Consider the following 18,223-nt stretch of genomic DNA (forward strand, 5'->3'; position numbering starts at 1 on the left):
TACATGACTAGAATTGTTTATCTGCATGGAGTTCCAAGGAGCATAGTATCAGATAGAGGAACCCAATTTACCTCAAAGTTCTGGAATCAGTTGCATGAAACTTTGGGAACCAGACTGGAGTTTAGCACAGCTTTCCACCCGCACACTGATGGACAGACTGAGAGAGTCAATCAGATTTTGGAGGATATGCTAAGAGCTTGTGCGCTAGATTACGAATCTAGCTGGGACGAGAATTTGCCATATGCAGAGTTCTCTTACAACAACAGCTATCAATCCAGTTTGAAGATGGCCCCTTTCGAAGCCTTGTACGGAAGGAGGTGCAGGACCCCATTACCGTGGGATGAAGTTGGAGACCGCCAGTTGTTTGGACCAAATCTGATTAAGGAGTCAGAACAGAAAGTGAAATTGATTCATGATAGGCTCAAGGTAGCCCAGTCCAGGCAGAAGAGCTATGCAGATTCTAAACGCAAGGAGACAGTTTACGAAGTTGGAGACAGATTTATCTTCGAGTATCACCACTTCAAGGAGTTAAGCGCTTTGGAGTTAAGGGAAAGTTAGCGCCACGTTTTGTAGGCCCATACAAGGTTTTGGAGCATATGGGAGAAGTTGCCTATAAATTAGAATTGCCCGAAGGATTGTCAGGAATTCACGACGTGCTCCACGTTTCCCAGTTGAAGAAGTGCCACGCAGAGATGGCTGATATACCGCTGAGAGACACAGTGCCGCTGGAAGCAATTCAATTGGACAGTGATTTGACCTATGAGGAGAAACCAGTTAAGATTCTAGAGTATGCCAGTCGAGTCACCCGCAGCAAGGTTATCAAGTTTTGCAAGGTTCAGTGGAGCCACCACACGGAGGACGAAGCCACCTGGGAACGAGAGGAAGAATTGTTGAAGGACCACCCTCACCTATTTTCTAGCCAACCCGAATCTTGAGGGCGAGATTCATCTTAACGGGGGGTAGGTTTGTAACATCCCAAATTTTCAATTTGGAATGTTATACACTAGATCATCATTGCATATCATATTTATTGCATTTTGGTTGATCCTAGAAATTTTACGCAACTCAAGGACCCTTGGAGAGAGTTGGGGATTTCGTTATTTTCATAATTGAGTTGTCTCAAATTTTGAAAATAGGATTATTTGATTTTATTTATTTTATCTTCGATTATTTCTATTACAAAAATATGAGAGAGGGAATAAAATGACTTTACCAAAATAAAGAAATATTGAGGATTTAAAAAAAATCAATTAAAATTTTATTTGAATTTAGGAAAAAAATCGCGTTTTTCAAAATTGCATTTAAGCCCCAAATAAATGTTCATCCTGTGCGGCTTGATTTTAGAAGTCGGGGAAAATTTATTTCTGGATTTTTGGAGTCCGTTTAGTATTCCTTTTGTTTTTTTCTGAGCGTAACTATTTAAAAAAACACAACCGACCTAACGGGCCGTGTTCGACCCAGACACTAGGCCTGTCCGGCTTTATAAGCCGGGGAGGCCCAGCCGGACCCCCCCCCCTCAAACCCTAGCCGCCCTAGCCCCGCGTCGCCGCCGCCTTTGCCGCCGCACCTCGCCGCCGCGCCGCCCCTCGCCGCTGCGCCACGCCGCCGTCGGAGCACCGCCGCCGCCCGCCGGATTCGTCGCCGGAGGTAGACCTCGCCGCCACCGGGTTTTTTTCCGAAAAACCGTTCGGTTTTTCCGACGGTTTTGTTCGTTTTTTTAGTTACGTTTTTTTAAATAGATCGGTTTTTCCGGTTTATTTAATTAGCGAGCGTTCGTCCGTTCGTTCGTTTTAACGAACGTTCGTTGTTTTTCTTTTTCTCGGATTAAATCCGCGATTTTTCTGATCGCGATTTCTGATCCGATTTTCGTTTTAGTCTAACTTTTCGCTCGTTTATCGGAATCAGGCGATTCAAGCGCCTGGAGTTTCGTCTCGAAACCCTCTTTCCGTTTAACCAACTCAAACAAATTTTTGCCACTGTAAAAATTGCCCTAGATCCAGAATAGTAAACGAAGCCTGTTTCTTTTGCCGTTTGTCTTTCGTTGCTTCGTTCGGTTTGATTCTTTTTGCCAACCGGAGTTCTTAAGTTGAACCTTCTGGTTAGACCTCTTATTTGAGTTTTACCTGTGCATTAGTTGAGTACTTATTGTATGCTTGTTTGTTTCGATAGAGTACCCGGAGTGCGCCGCTTGCTACTTCGAATCGCTAGGTTTCCCGGATCATCAGCAAGGCAAGTAACACTTTGATCATGCTTTCCCACAACCCAGTTTTATTCCATTAGATCAATCATCACACATTGCATGATTAGGATCTAATTAAATTGTGGGTTTGGGAAGTAGATGAGGTAGAACCTATTACCTGTTTATTATCAAACCTCTGGGAGTTACTTCTACGTTTGCTTATTATGCCATGCTATGCTAGTAGACGTGGATTGGATGAGTGTATCCATGATGTGAGATTGTTAATTAATGGTTTATTTATGGTGGCAACTTAAACACACATCTGGGTGGATTGAGGCACCTGGGTATTCCAGCGATTGCCTATTTTTCTTTTGGACCGCCACGCAGACTCAAAAGGATCATGATATTATTCATGCTAGAAACTTCCGTGTGCAGTCACAAGCTATTATGGGCTCTAGTATAGTTGATTTTGTGCAAACTCTTACAGTGGTAGACTAGCAGATGTAGGGGAAAGTAGGTGTAACGGTCTACCCAATCGTAAGGTGCTAGCGCTTCTGAAAGACTATGTCTCAGTCATCCGTCTTCTCAAACACCATGCAGTGCGAGAAACCAAACGGAGGCGATCGAGTCTTGTGGGGAAAAGTGCGCAAACCTCTGCAGAGTGTATAAACTAATCATGCTTAGCCGTGTCCCCGGTTATGGACAACTTGAGTATCTAGTACCTGGATTATCATGTGAATCTCAACATGTTACTCTAAAATTAATTTTGTTGGGTTTTGATTAATGATGATGCTTAATTGGGATTGAGAATGCTGTCAACCATTCTCAATGTTTAACAACTACCATGATAGTTAAATAAAATTTATTCCTTTACAGTAGGGAAAAATTGGCTTTACGCAAAACACTGTAACCACAGAGATTTCCACCAGCCAAATATGCATATAGTATAGTTGTATCATTCCATTACCCTCTATGTGTTACCTTGCCAGCATATTCCATGTGCTGACCCGTTCTCGGGCTGCAACGTTAATGTTGCAGACTTTTCAGACGATGATTAAGGAGTTTTTAGGTCGTAGTTCTATACTCAGTGATGCCGTTGGAGTTGATGGACTCACTTATCTTCCAAGCCTTCCGCTGTTATCGTTATTAGACGGCCTTAAGCCATATTTATTGTAATAAGTTCTCTTTTGAGACACTCGATGTAATAAGTGTGTGATTGCTACTCTGCTATAAATCCTCCGAGTACTGTGTGCTGTCAGCATTACTGATCCAAGGATGACACCGGAGCACAAAGATCAGACTGTTTGAGGTCTAGTCGCTACAGAATACAAATATAGCTCCAAGTAAAGTTACCGATGAACGAAGACGAAAGAGGGGATGCCATCCGGGGCATCCCCGAGCTTAGGCTCTTGGTTGTCCTTGAATATTACCTTGGGGTGCCTTGGGCATCCCCAATCTTAGGCTCTTGCCAATCCTTATTCCATAGTCCATCGAATCTTTACCCAAAACTTGAAAACTTCACAACACAAAACTTAACAGAAAACTCGTAAGCTCCGTTAGTATAAGAAAATAAATCACCACTTAAGTACTGTTGTGAACTTATTCTAAATTCATATTGGTGTAATATCTACTGTATTCTAACTTCTCTATGGTTCATACCCTCCGATAGTACTCATAGATTCATCAAAATAAGCAAACAACACAATGAAAACAGAATCTGTCAAAAACAGAACAGTCTGTAGCAATCTGGAGGTTTCGAATACTTCTGTCACTCGAAAAATTCTGAAATAAATTGGTGGAGCTGAGTAATTTGTCTATTAATCATCTGCAAAACGAATCAACCTAAACTCACTCTCCAGTAAAAAATGGAAGCTAATCTCGTGAGCGCAAAAGTTTCTGTTTTTTTACAGCACGATCGCAAAGACTTCACCCAAGTCTTCCCAAAGGTTCTACTTGGCACAGACACTAATGAAAACATAAAACCACATATAAACAGAGGCTAGATGGATTATTTATTGCTAAGAGCAAAAAGCAAATAACAGGAATAAAATTGGGTTGCCTACCAACAAGCGCTATCGTTTAACGCCCCTAGCTAGGCATGATGAGTTCAATGATGCTCACATAAAAGATAAGAATTGAAACATAAAGAGAGCATCATGAAGAATTTAACTAGCAAATTTAAGTCTAACCCACTTCCTATGTATAGGGATTTTGTGAGCAAACAACTTGTGGGAACAAGAATCAACTTGCATAGGAAGGTAAAACAAGGATAACTTCAAGATTTTCAACACGTAGAGAGGGAATTTGATATTATTGCAACTCCTACAAGCATATATTCCTCCCTCATAATAATTTTCAGTAGCATCATGAATGAATTCAATAATATAACTATAACATAAGGCATTCTTTTCATGAGCCACAAGCATAGAATTTTTGTTACTCTCCACATAAGCAAAATTCTTCTCATTCGGAATAGTGGGAGCATCATAAGAAACTCGAATACTATAAATTGTTTCCACATTAAAAGAGGAATGTTAAGAAAGAGGGTAATCATAATCATGACAAGTTTTATAAATATAATAATCACTACTTTTTATAGCATAAGTGTCATCACAATAGTCATCATAAATAGGAGGCATGCTATCATCATAATAAATTTGCTCATCAAAACTTGGGAGACTAAAATTATCATCTTCGTTAAACATAGCATCCCCAAGCTTGGGACAAACATTAATTGTAGCAAATACATTCTCAAACATGTCATTCTCATCATACATAGCATCCCCAAGCTTGGGCCTTTTCATAACATAAGCATAATCACTCTCATCATTAACAGTATGGATAGCACCAATAGTATAGCAATTATCATCATCACAATGAGTAATCGGAGCAACATCATTTGGGAAGGATGCCTTTTTACCTTTGCTTCTCCGTCTTTTATTTTTATTCTCCACATAATGTGTGGGTTTGATCCTCTTTTTGGAGCTCCTTCTTAATGAGATTGGTTGAATAGAAGGCTCCTCCTCGTTACCTGATTCATCATAAGAAATAATAGGAGGATATTGAGAAGTCTCTTCCCTTTCATTAGTATTATCTTCATCTTCTAATTGTTTTCTTGACTTTATGTAATTGGCAATATAAGGATTTTCAATGCAATTCACCGCACAATACATATAAATTTCCTCTAGATCAAAATCAAGAACTTTATCAAGGGCAAATTCTGGAATATCCTTAGTTATACGTTTCATTTCTTCATAACCCAGAAGCAAACTAAGTTCATTATGATGTGCAAGGGGAATCAAGTCATCACAATTTTTGGACACGATTCGATCATGAAACAATTTGCATTGGATATTTAAATGACCACGTTCATTGCAAAGTTCACAAGGATGGCTAAGAAAATTTAAATTTTTAGCACAAACATCTAGCCTTTCTTGCAACCATTTAGTTTCTAAATACTTATGCCTCTTGCAAAATCTATGAGGGAGTCCTGGATTAGGGGGTCTCCGGACAGCCGGACTATATCCTTTAACCGAACTGTTGGACTATGAAGATACAAGACTGAAGACTCCGTCCCGTGTCCGGATGGGACTTTCCTTGGCGTGGAAGGCCAAGCTTGGCAATACAGATATGTAGATCTCCTCCCTTGTAACCGACTTTGTGTAACCCGAGGGTTTAGTCCGTAGGACAACATACAATCATACCATAGGCTAGCTTCTAGGGTTTAGCCTCTATGATCTCGTGGTAGATCAACTCTTGTAATACTCATATCATCAAGAACAATGAAGCGGGACGTAGGGTATTACCTCCATCAAGAGGGCCCGAACCTGGATAAACATCGTGTCCCCTGCCTCTTGTTACCATCCGCCTTAGACGCACAGTTCGGGACCCCCTACCCGAGATCCGCCGGTTTTGACACAGACATTGGTGCTTTCATTGAGAGTTCCACTATGCCGTCACCATAAGGCTCGATGGCCCCTTCGATCATCGGTAACGATGCGGTCCAGGGTGAGGTTTTCCTCCCCGGACAGATCTTCGTATTCGGCGGCTTCGCACTGTGGGCCAATTTGCTTGGCCATCTGGAGTAGATCGAGAGCTACGCCCCTGGCCATCAGGTCAGGTTCGGAAACTTAAACTACACTGCCGACATCCGCGGAGACTTGATCTTCGACGGATTCGAGCCCATGTCAGGTGCGCCGCACGATCACGACGAGCATGATTTAGCTCTGTCGTCGGACAGTGTTCGGGAAATCACACCTACAACTACTCCGGCCTTCAATCTGGAACAAATTGCGCCATCCGAGGACAGAGGGATAGACCCCGCCACGGAGGCCGCACTCTCAGTAGCGATGGAGCCGGATACTGACTTCACTCCTTACGAGAGCCGTGTCGCCGAACCACTGGATTCGTCTCCGGCCACAGACTCCGAGCCGCCTGCATCCGTACCTATCGAATCCGACTGGGCGCCAATCATGGAGTTCACCTCCGCGGATATCTTTCAGCCCTCGCCTTTCGGCGATTTGCTAAATTCATTAAGGTCTTTCTCCTTGTCAGGAGAACCTTGGCCGAACTATGTCCGGCTAGAATGGAACGCGGACGATGAAGAAATTCGCTGCCCACCCACCACCCACTTAGTAGTCACTGTCGACGATTTAACTGACATGCTCAACTTCGACTCCGAAGACATCGACGGTATGGACGACGATGCGGGAGACGAACAGGAACCACCACCCATAGGGTGCTGGACTGCCACCTCATCATATATATACATGGTGGACACCCCCAAAGAAGGCAATGGCGACGAGACAGCGGAGGATGACCCCTCCAAGAAGCAACCCAAGCGCCGACGTCAGCGGCGCCGCTCTAAGTCCCGCCACAGCAAAAGTAGTGATACCGGCACAAGAGACAATAACACTCCGGATAGTGCCAAAGACAACCACAATCCCCTCCAGCACGATGTAGAGCGGGAGGGTGAACAAGCTAGCCCTCCAGAGCAGGTAGCAGATGAAAAATCGGAGGAGGACAATTACATGCCTCTCTCCGAAGACGAGGTGAGCCTCGGCGACAAAGAATTTATCGTGCCTAAGGATCCCGTCGAGCAGGAGCGCTTCAAGCGTCGGCTTATGGCCACAACAAATAGCCTGAAGAAAAAGCAACAATAGCTTCAAGATGATCAAGACTTGCTAGCAGATAGATGGACCGAAGTCCTTGCGGCCGAGGAATACGAACTCGAGCGCCCCTCCAAGAATTACCCAAAGCGTAGGTTGCTACCTCACCTCGAGGAGGAAGCATGGAAACCTCCATCACCAGCGTATGATGCGGCTGACCGGCCATCGTGTGGCCGAGCCAGAGAGGCATTTCAGCCTGAAGTTCATCCTGCACCCCGCCGCCACTCAATCAAAAATACCAAGGCCCGGGGCAACACACGGGACCTGCGAGACGTATTGGACAGCAGGGCAAAACATGCAAGGTCAATATACAGGTCACGGGGGCGCGCGCCAATGCGGGACGATGACCGTCGCGCCGGATACACTAAAGGTAAATCCGGCCGGGCCGAATACAGCAGACAAGACTCATATGAACTGCGTCGGGATATAGCCCGACACAGAGGCGCCGCACACCCCCAATGCTTCATTGATGAAGTTATGGATCATGAATTCCCGGAGGGTTTTAAACCCGTAAATATCAAATCGTATGATGGTAAACAGATCCCACTGTGTGGATTGAGGATTTCCTCATTCACATCCACATGGCTCGCGGTGATGATCTACATGCCATCAAGTACCTCCCACTAAAACTCAAAGGACCAGCTCGGCATTGGCTGAATAGCTTGCCAGCAGACTCCGTCGGCATTTGGGAGGATTTGGAAGACGCATTCCTTGACAACTTCCAGGGCACTTATGTGCGACCAACGGATGCTGATGACTTGAGCCATATAACTCAGCAGCCAGGGGAATCGGCCAGACAATTCTGGACACAGTTCCTAACTAAGAAAAACCAAACTGTCGACTGTCCGGATGCAGAGGCATTAGTGGCATTCAAGCATAACATCCGTGACGAGTGGCTTTCCCGGCACCTCGGCCAGGAGAAGCCGAAGTCTATGGCAGCCCTCACGACGCTCATGACCCGCTTTTGCGCATGCGAGGATAGCTGGCTGGCTCGCAGCAACAACACATCAAGGAATCCGGGTACTCCGGATACCAAAGATGCCAACGGCAGACCACGTCGTAACAGACAAAAGTGCCACAACAACGGCGATAACACCGATGATACGGCAGTCAATACCAGATTCAGAGGCTCTAGATCCGGTCAGCGGAAAAAGCCATTCAAAAGAAGTACTCCGGGCCCGTCCAGTTTGGATCGCATACTGGATCGCTCGTGTCAAATCCACGGCACCCCCGATAAGCCAGCCAATCACACCAATAGAGAATGCTGGGTGTTCAAGCAGGCCGGCAAGTTAAACGCCGAAAACAAGGACAAGGGGCTGCATAGTGATGACGAGGAGGAGCCGCGACCGCCGAACACGAGAGGACATAAGAGGTTCCCCCCACAAGTGAAGACGGTGAACATGATATATGCAACCCACATTCCCAAGAGGGAACGGAAGCATGCACTAAGGGACGTCTATGCGATGGAGCACGTCGCCCCAAAGTTCAACCCATGGTCCGCTTGTCCGATCACCTTTGATCGCAGGGACCACCCCACCAGTATCCGTCATGGCGGATCTGCCGCACTGGTCCTAGACCCCATCATCGACGGATTCCACCTCACTCGAGTCCTTATGGACGGCGGCAGCAGCCTGAACCTTCTCTATCAGGATACAGTGCGCAAAATGGGTATAGATCCCTCAAGGATCAAACCCACCAAAACCACCTTTAAGGGCGTCATCCAGGTGTAGAGGCCCATTGCACGGGCTCAATCACACTGGAAGTGGTCTTTGGGTCTCCGGACAACTTCTGAAGCGAGGAGTTAATTTTCGATATCGTCCCGTTCCGCAGCGGCTATCACGCACTGCTCGGGCGAACCGCATTTGCAAAGTTCAATGTGGTACCGCATTACGCATACCTCAAGCTCAAGATGCCAGGACCTAGGGAGGTCATAACAGTCAATGGAAACACAGAATGCTCACTCCGCACGGAAGAGCACACTGCGTCCCTCGCAGCAGAAGCACAAAGCAGCCTTTTAAGGCAAACCACCAATTCGACGATACAGCCCCCAGGCACCATCAAGCGAGTCCGGAGTAAACTGCAACAGGATCGCCTGGTACGTTCAGAGCTCGCCTAGCAATTCAGCCCCCATCCCAGTCCCAGCCAAGCGACGAAATCCGTGCCGCGCGTACATAATTACGCACTAAAAATACCATGGGCATAGGTGGGGGCACGATCAGGGCACGTCCCGCAATGCGGCTTAACCGCCCTAGGGGATGTATACCTTTATCATTTTTTCTCTTTCAGGACCTAACTCCCTGGAAGCCCTTTCCGGCAGTACGATTGCCGGACACATTACAGGAAGGAACATCCAAGGAGGCAAGAAGCTAAGACGTACACGGGAACCCACAGGTGGTCTCTAATAAGAATTGATATACCCGCTTTCTACTATTCGTACGCAGCTTGCCCTTGGATAGGACATGTCAAATAGTCCTATTTTCTGCTTATTGCACTACTTGTATCAGTGCGCTTCGACGTATTATTTAAAATAACAATCCATAGCATTAGTCTATTATTTCATTATTCATCCTTTTTTCTTATATGCTCATTTACGACAACTTGCACCCGTACATTCTGCTACGGTCAGTACGCCAGGGGCTTTCGTTTACCCCATAATACGGTGTGAGAAGTCCGAACACTTTTGACAGTGCGGCACCCCAAACTTATAGCATTATATGCATCAGCTCCGAATCATGTCTTGTGTCAATAGTTGGGTTTGCATGGCTCCCATGCTTTGGTACCTTACGTTCCGCTATATCGGCTAAGGTAGCGCTGGGAGAACTACTGTGATTGTGTACCGGTTCTTCCAGACGAGCACCTCAGTAGAGAAAGCCGCAAACTGACTGTCATGATAGGGCGAGAGCTGGTTGCTGTTCGAGAGGTCTCAAGTCCTTAAAGACTTTTTCCGCTTCGGGCGAGGAGTCGGCCTTGCTCGATTTAGGCGTGCATAGCGCCCCAAATTCGGCCTTCCGAATACTAGGGGCTTCGCCAAAATTTAAAATTATAGACTTATATGGCTAAGTGAGAGTGATAAAGCCTTATAGTCCGATTGCCTGGTTCGTTGTGCTGAACACCTCCCTCGAAGGACCCAAAATTGAGATAAAGAGTGCTCAGGTTTATCCCGAACATCCCAGTACTAATTACATGGGGGCAGAAGCCGACGACTGGCCAACTCTCAGATTTTATAAACGGCCGCACAGAAGGTAATATTTTAAATTAAAAAAGCGTTGCATAGCGCAAATGAACTTGTTTCACATTACAGGATCACATGAGCATGTTCATTCAAAAATTACATCTCTGGGCGCATTCATCCGCCACAAGGCGGGAACCCTTCAGGACACTCTCATAATACATTTCGGGGCAGCGATGCTCCTTGCCCTCCGGCGGCCCCTCCTTCACCAGCTTCACGGCGTCCAGCTTCGCCCAGTGCACCTTCGCCCGGGCAAAAGCCCGGCGCGCACCCTCGATGCAGACGGACCGCTTTATGACTTCAAGCCGTGGGCAGGCATCCACAAGCCGCCTCACCAGACTGAAGTAGCTGCCGAGCAGGGGCTCGCCAGGCCATATCCGGACTATAAGACCCTTCATGGCCTGTTCGGCCGCCTTGTGAAGCTCGACCAGTTGCTTCAGCTGGTCGCTCAAGGGCATTGGGTGTTTGGTCCCAGTATACTGAGACCAGAACAACTTTTCCGTAGAGCTCCCCTCCTCAGCTTGGTAAAATTCCGCGGCATCCAGCACACTGCGGGGAAGATCCGTGAACGCTCCTGGAGAGCTCCAAACTCGGGTAAGTAAAAGGAAAGTTTCCTTCACATGCTTGCTTTGCATAATGAATGCCTTACCCACTGCTATCTTCTTCACCGCATCCATCTCTTGGAGGGCCTTGTGGGCTTTAGCCTTGGCGCTCCGTGCGCTTTCGAGTGCCCTCGCAAGCTCAGACTCTCGCGTCTTAGAGTCAATCTCCAAGGACTCATGTTTTTTGGCGAGAGCCTCGAGCTCTTGCTGCACCTCGCCTACCCGGGCTTCTTACTTTTCCCGCTCAAGGCGCTCCTTGGCCACTTTGTCTTCGGCTTCGGACAGTGCCTTCTTCAGGGTCGCCACCTCGGTCGTGGCACCTGGCAAATTCATGATGATCCTATTACTTCACACCCGAACTTCTTTTTTAAATATATAGACAAGGTATTGCTTACCTTTGCTCTCCTCGAGCTGCCTCTTGGTAAGGCCGAGCTCGTTCTCGGACCGCTCTAGGTCCTGCTTCAGTGCAGAGACCTCCGCAGTACGTGCGGCAACGGCCAGCAGTGAAGCCTGCACATACACATAGACATGTTCTGATTAGACTCTTGGGTCATCATTTGATCCTCTATTCGGCCTTTCTTTGCGAACGCCGAATAGAGCATCAGGGGCTACTTTCTATGCGGTGATGTTTTCTTATATTTTGATTGCTTACCTCAAAGCCTGTTAGGAGGCTGGCGCAAGCTTCCACTACAAGAAATATGTCAACTAGTGACTTTCTGTCAGTGACCCTGGAAGAATTGGTCATAGATCTATGACCATTTGAGACCAATTGGTCAAAAGCTGTTCGGGGGGCTCCAAACCCTAAACCATTACGACCATTTTGGTTAGAAAGGTCATAATTTCCTTATCCGAAATGGTCATAAAGCAAACAATGCTAGTCTGATGCCTTATCTCTAGTTGTTAACGACCAATATAGATGGTCATAGCCTTGTAAATTATGGTGGGTTGCGATGACTAGGCGTCATCTCATCAGTTTTGCCTATGTGTCATGTTCATGTGTCAATTTTTGCCCTAGGTTGTGAAGCAACCTATATTTCTGTTATTCCAAAAATTCCCAAAAAATTCTCATAAATTGTTTGGATCGTATCTTCATCAAATATGTCAAAAACCTTCCTTGCCTAGTTCAAAAATAATTCAACAATATTCATTTTCCTATTCTGTTCAAAGCAGCACTTTGTGAAGGAAGTACCACTTTGGCATGCCCAAATAGTATCCATTTTCTACAGTGCTTTCCTATGCCCAAATAACCATCCTACACCAAATGCCAGCTCAATCCATTAATTATTTTGAGCCCAGCTTCAACATTCGTATTTATGTCCAGTGTGGTACTTTGCAAAGCAAGTACCACCTAGGCTCCTCCTTTTTGAGCTGAAAATTTGCGAACAAATTCTTCTTAGTAACCGATCATCCTCAGCCAAAACTCACGCCCATTAGCCATGTACATTTCCCGTACCGCCAATCAAACACTTGGCTGCTATTTCATGTTTAAGCATCGACCGGTCTCCTCGTGAGAATCTTATGTTGTAATTTTCTTCCTACCACCTACCCGGGGAGTGCCCAACCCACTAGACATGGCTAGGCCTCCCAGAACGCATGTCAACGCCAAGGTCACGCGGTGACCACGCACCAGGCATGCGAGTTTACGCGCTCTAGAGTTGGGGCCCTCGGCCACCGCCCAAACCTCGACGTATCGCCACCAAACCATGTATTTATGATTAAATAGGTACTTATGTAACTAGAAATGATTTTTGGAAAAAAATAAATAGCAAACTATGAGGCAGCTGCAGTTCAAATTTGACCCGCTTCCACCCGAATCGGCGAAAATTTGTCTTTTTCATGAGAGGTGGATCAAAACTTTTTACACCCAACCATTTTGTCAATTGTGCATTAAATATGGCCTAGTATTTTAGAAAATTGATTTGGTCCAATTTTGCAACAATTATTTGGGAGGTCCTTCACAAAAAAATCTCCTTTGGGGCACTCGAAAAATGGAAAATGGTTTTTTCGTCCAAAGAAAATGAAAGCTTCCTTAGGCAACATTGTTTGCCATTCCAATATGCACCCTTGTGCACAATATGGGATCATTTGAACAAACTATGCCATGAATGTGGCCATAAGATTGATCATTTGGCTTGAAAGCCATTGATCTCCATACGTGATAGCTCGTTTCTGAGAACACTTTTTTAAAATAATTGCCGTATTACAAGTTTGTTATTTTTCCTGAAAACTTGGTCACATATAATGACACAATGTGAAGGTTTTCCAATTTTTTGATTTTTTTTGAATTTTTTATGCCCGTTTCAAAATGCGGTCAAAACGACGGGCTTGACCGTTCCTAGCTAGTGGTTGAATCTTAGAATTTTTTGGTGTTTCTATGATTAAATTGATACTTATGTATCTAGAAATGATTTTTGGAAAAAAATAAATAGCAAACTATGAGGCAGCTGCAGTTCAAATTTGACTCGCTTCCATCTGAATCGGCGGAAATTTGTCTTTCTCACCAGAGGTGGGTCAAAACTTTTTACACCCAACCATTTTGTCAATTGTGCATTCAAAAATGAAAAATGAATTTTTAATCAACCATGACCAATTTTTTAGTCAACTGCGACCAATTTAAATGGTCATGACATCGTACCCGTGTGCTGCATTTTGATTGGTCTGTGGGCGTTTCACACGGATCGTGGATCGAACACCGTCGGATGCTCGCGGATCCAACGGCAGTCCTCACCCTAAGCCCACCTAAGCCAAAACCCTAGTCCTCGTGGACATTTTCCATCCACCCCCCTCCTTTCTTTCTCCCTCCCTCCCGTGACCTCCTCTCCCCCGATCCTCCGGTCGGCCGGCGCGACCTCCGCTCCACATCCTCCGGCCCCGCTTGCGACCTCCTACCCCAACGCCGGCGCGCGGCAGATCCAACCCAGCAGCCGCCCCTTCTCCCCTGTCTCCTCCTCCCATCAGATCCATCGCCGCCGCCACCTCCTCATCTCCTCCTCCCTTCAGATCCATCCACCCGCTGCCGCCCCTTCTCCCCCGTCTCCTCCTCCCATCAGATCCATCGCCGCCGCCACCTCCTCTTCTCCTCCTCCCTTCAGATCCATCCACCCGCTGCCACCCCTTAACCCCTTCTAACCCCTTCTCCAGTGGAACCGCATCTCCCCGAGCGCCGCCGCCGCTGTTGAGCACCCGCCGCCGGAGGGGTCCGCGATGCGTCCCGAGCCAATCGTGCTCTACGGCGGAGAGGCGATGGATTCAGCAGGCGCCTCGAAGCCCGATGAGGAGGTGGCTGCCTACCAGAGCAGCGAGGCCAAGCAGGCGAGGCTGCAGTCCATGCTCGCGGCGCTCCTCGACGACCCCATTCTAGCCGACCTCCCGAGGAAGCCCCCGCTGGCGGACGTGGACACGCTCATCAACCTCGAGCTCGGCAGCGCCATGAGGGTGACCGTCGTCAAGCTGGACAACACCTCGTTTGGTATAATATGGCCCTCTTCGAACCCTGCCCACATTTTTGTCCAAATCACTTACCGTGCGTTTATCCCACATCTCAATTCGTGTTCCTCTTGTCGTTGTGGTGAGTGATACAGATGTCGCGGTGTTGAACACTGCTACGCTCAAGGATTTGAAGCTGGCTATCAGGAAGTGATAGTCAGATTTATTTGTCTGAAACTGTGGAAGGATGAATTCTGACATCCATGTCATCTAATTCATTCATGCTGACATGTGTTGATCTAATTAGTTGACATCCTTCGAAATGCTGCCGATTTGTCTTTGCTATTTAATATATCCTATGATGGGCACTAAGGCACTGTTGATCCACCAAAATTTTCTTAGTTTAGATGGGTGTGATTATCTAAATAAGCTGAGGGTCACGAGATGTATGGTATTAACCTGAATTCTTAGTAGGCTCGAGATGTTGAGAATCCTAGCTGAAGTCGTGTTTTAGTTTGACTTTGCACTGTGTATTGAATAGTTGAATCTGTGTACATAAGGTTATTCAAGCCTGCTTGAATTAGATTCCAAGCTGGAACTTATTCTAATTTTTAGTTTGATTTTGCACTGAACTTGACCTGTCTGGTATTGACTAGCTGAATGTGTGTACACAAGGTTAGTCAAACCCATTTGAATGAAGGTCCCTATCTTAACTAATCTATTTCAGTTAAGCTAAGGAGAATATAATGTTCGAAGATTGTCCTCTTAAAGAAGTATGAGCTCAACATAGAAAGAATTTTCTCTCTAAGATGTTACACTGGTATCTATATTCTAAACTAGGATCCCATTTCTGTGACTCCATGAAGCTTCGGTCATGTGGTTATAAGTTTATCTAGGACACTACATTGTTTGCCTGTCTGATATAACGAGAGCACTCACTGCAAAGAGTTCTTGGCATCAGTATTTGTTAACGCTAAATTGTCAGAAAGTATTATACCTATTCATCCAAGAAAGGCTACTGTGTAGTATGAGGATTGTAGTGTTGTTAAAATAAATTGTAGATTTGGGAAGGCTCAACTAATTTATTGCTGTGCAGACAGAACATTACTAGATGCTGGGAAAAATAAACTGTAGAAAATTACGAGCCGACATACGTGTTCTGTAATTAAAAAGCTTCAGCTGCATAAGTGTAAAACTAGTTAGAGATCCTACCTTATTGAATGTTAGCTATGCTTAATAATATGGCCTTCTAAGTTCTATCACAATGTTACCTCTTCAGCTGTATAATAGCCGTCAGGCTTGTATTGTATTCCCCAAAAGTACCAACTTGTAAACCCTACCTGATGGACGTCATATACTGCTGGTCAAAGGTTGAGACATCGATTCTTATCATGCATAATCTCGACATCTGATGCAATCATACTCTGCATCTGTATTGCTGCTGCAGTTTTTGTAGTTATATTCTATGTAGAGTCCTGAAACATTTTCCTCATAGGGCGCCACCTTCAGAGAGGTGACAGAAATGACTGACATTTTTGAAGGAAGCATCATACGGCTAGTTAGGAGGCTGGATGAATTTCTGAATCAGGTAAACCACCTGTTGGTTCCGGGCACTAGTACTAAAATCACTTGGATAGAGAGTGTCTATCCTTGATTATCCCATTTGACTTAAAGTGCATGCGAATAAATAAAAATTGCCTTCAATTGATCCATTAGATCAATGTGCATGTGAATACAAGTGTGACATGTCCTTCTAGCAAAATGTCCATAAACTGTCAACATTTACTCTCAACTGTGACATGACTGAATATGATGAACAAGTTGGGCTGTAGCTAGATATGTAAGAAATGTTATCTATTTCTGTTTATCTCCATCTATAGAAGTTGTGATTGGCATCGACTTTCTTCTTTGCCCTTTTCTGCATGCCCAACACTTTACTTTTCTATTACAAGTTCTGTAAATAGTCAAGAAAATAAGCTTACTTTGTTTTCCTTTGTCGAACCAACTGACTTGATTTGTTTGCCAGCTAAAAGCTGCTGCTGAAGCTGTTGGGGAGGTCAACCTTGAGAGTTTGCCAGCTAAAAGCTGCTGAAGCTTCTTGTTTCCCTTGCATTTGTTAACTTGCACAGGGCATGATTGCTCTATTGTCTATTGTCTAGAAAAACTGATCGCCTACCTGGGTGGCATCTGCATCGTGCTTGCCAGATTATTTGTGTGGTCAAATGAAACGGTGAGTGGTATTAAAATGCTCATGTAGACAGTGTTTAAGCATTAGAATGGTGTAGATAGAGTTGCCCGGCAACTACAGTGTCTGTGATATTCGAGATCCAGCGTAAATAAGTGTTCATCAGAATAGAATGTGATTATTTTTATTGTTCTGGATCTATGACTTCGGTTGCATATCTTGTCAAACTCTTTTGGAGTTATCTTGATGAGTGTCCACGTCCCAATATTATGACTATCTCTAATGAGTATAAATATAAATTAATATAGCTGTCAATTTTAAGATAGAGCAAAGTGTCAATGCATTTCACACCTATTGATTCATCAGGCTCGGTCAGTCGGTCTGATCCTGTAGTGTTTAAAACTGATAATTATGATGCATTGGTCCATATGGCCTTGTTTTTTGATGCATATATATATATATATATATATATATATATATATATATATGATGTAGTTGATAGGCCTTGATCTCAACCTCTCAAGTTTATGTTTCCTTGTGTGTAGGTAACTTGTTATTTTTATTGGCAAGCCTGTAATGAACTTATTAGATTTTTGCTCCTATTGCCGTGTACAGTATGTCACAGGCTTGCGGAGCATGTCATTGTTCTTAGTGTGCTGTTGTGATTCTTGAACAGTGTCAATGGTCGTGTACAGGTGTCTTTTGTAGTATAAAAAGGGCCACTATCAGCCGTAGGATTTGGATTCATGTTGTGAAGATCATGAATATATATATCTCATTTTTCTGCTCTATGCCTCATTTTAATTCTTCTCTGATTCATGTAACAGGATGACAGTGGAAGCCATGTTGTTTTGTTTGTTCCCAGCGTTGACTATGGTCGTCGAGCGAATCCGGCATGTTGTTCATCTAGTAGAGCTTGTTAGGAGTCTGAATCTAAGAACTTGTAGAGCTTGTTAGTATTACAATTGTAGAGCTTGTTACACTTGTAGAGCTTGTAAAGCAGTATGGTCTTCTGTATTGGAATGGATAGAGCTTGTATCATGTGATCTGGTTGCTCTTATTTAAGTATCATGTGTGTTTTTGTCTCCGAAAATCTAAATAATGCTTGAAATATGAAGAATATGAGTTTGAATTGATGGGACCCACTTACCACAACATGACAATGGGAACCTGTTACTAGAACCTGACAACTGGGACCCATCTGACTAGTGGACCCTTCTTTTGGGGAAAAAAGAAAAACTAAATTCGTTTAGACAAAAAGGCCACAACCCAACAATAAAAAGGCTGCAATATTGGGTTTGGCCCATGAACCCAACCAAAAATTGACAGAGAGAAAAAAACACAAATAGGCTGAATTGTTGGGCTAGGCCCATGTAGAAAATCGAATTGGACCGGGCTGATTCTTGTGCCACATCAGATTGCCATGTCTGATGC

The 18,223-nt window shown here is 44.9% G+C and overlaps 1 protein-coding gene across 4 annotated transcripts; it reads left to right on the plus strand.

The window, feature by feature from the left end:
* The first annotated feature begins 13,952 nt into the window (after positions 1–13,952).
* On the plus strand, positions 13,953–17,874 carry LOC125537682 (U11/U12 small nuclear ribonucleoprotein 25 kDa protein-like). 4 transcript variants are annotated; one of them, XM_048701004.1, is made up of 4 exons: positions 13,953–14,647; positions 14,760–16,192; positions 16,631–16,834; positions 17,617–17,874. In XM_048701004.1, the coding sequence occupies exons 1-2, from the start codon at positions 14,383–14,385 to the stop codon at positions 14,816–14,818; spliced, it is 324 nt and encodes a 107-aa protein (XP_048556961.1). In that variant the 5' UTR covers positions 13,953–14,382; the 3' UTR covers positions 14,819–16,192; positions 16,631–16,834; positions 17,617–17,874. The 4 variants fall into 4 exon arrangements, with proteins under 4 accessions (XP_048556961.1, XP_048556963.1, XP_048556964.1 ...); XM_048701006.1 differs by lacking the exon at positions 14,760–16,192; XM_048701007.1 differs by lacking the exon at positions 14,760–16,192 and having other exon boundaries at positions 16,631–17,874.
* The last annotated feature ends 349 nt before the right edge of the window (positions 17,875–18,223 follow it).

Source organism: Triticum urartu, chromosome 2, assembly GCF_003073215.2.
Source record: "Triticum urartu cultivar G1812 chromosome 2, Tu2.1, whole genome shotgun sequence".
Lineage (NCBI taxonomy): Eukaryota > Viridiplantae > Streptophyta > Magnoliopsida > Poales > Poaceae > Triticum > Triticum urartu.

Excerpts from the sequence above, each read along its gene's own strand:
- LOC125537682 (XM_048701004.1), top strand. The coding sequence starts at position 14,383 with ATGCGTCCCGAGCCAATCGTGCTCTACGGCGGAGAGGCGATGGATTCA. Across the intron at positions 14,648-14,759 it reads GCTGGACAACACCTCGTTTG|ATGTCGCGGTGTTGAACACT; the intron begins GTATAATATGGC and ends TGAGTGATACAG.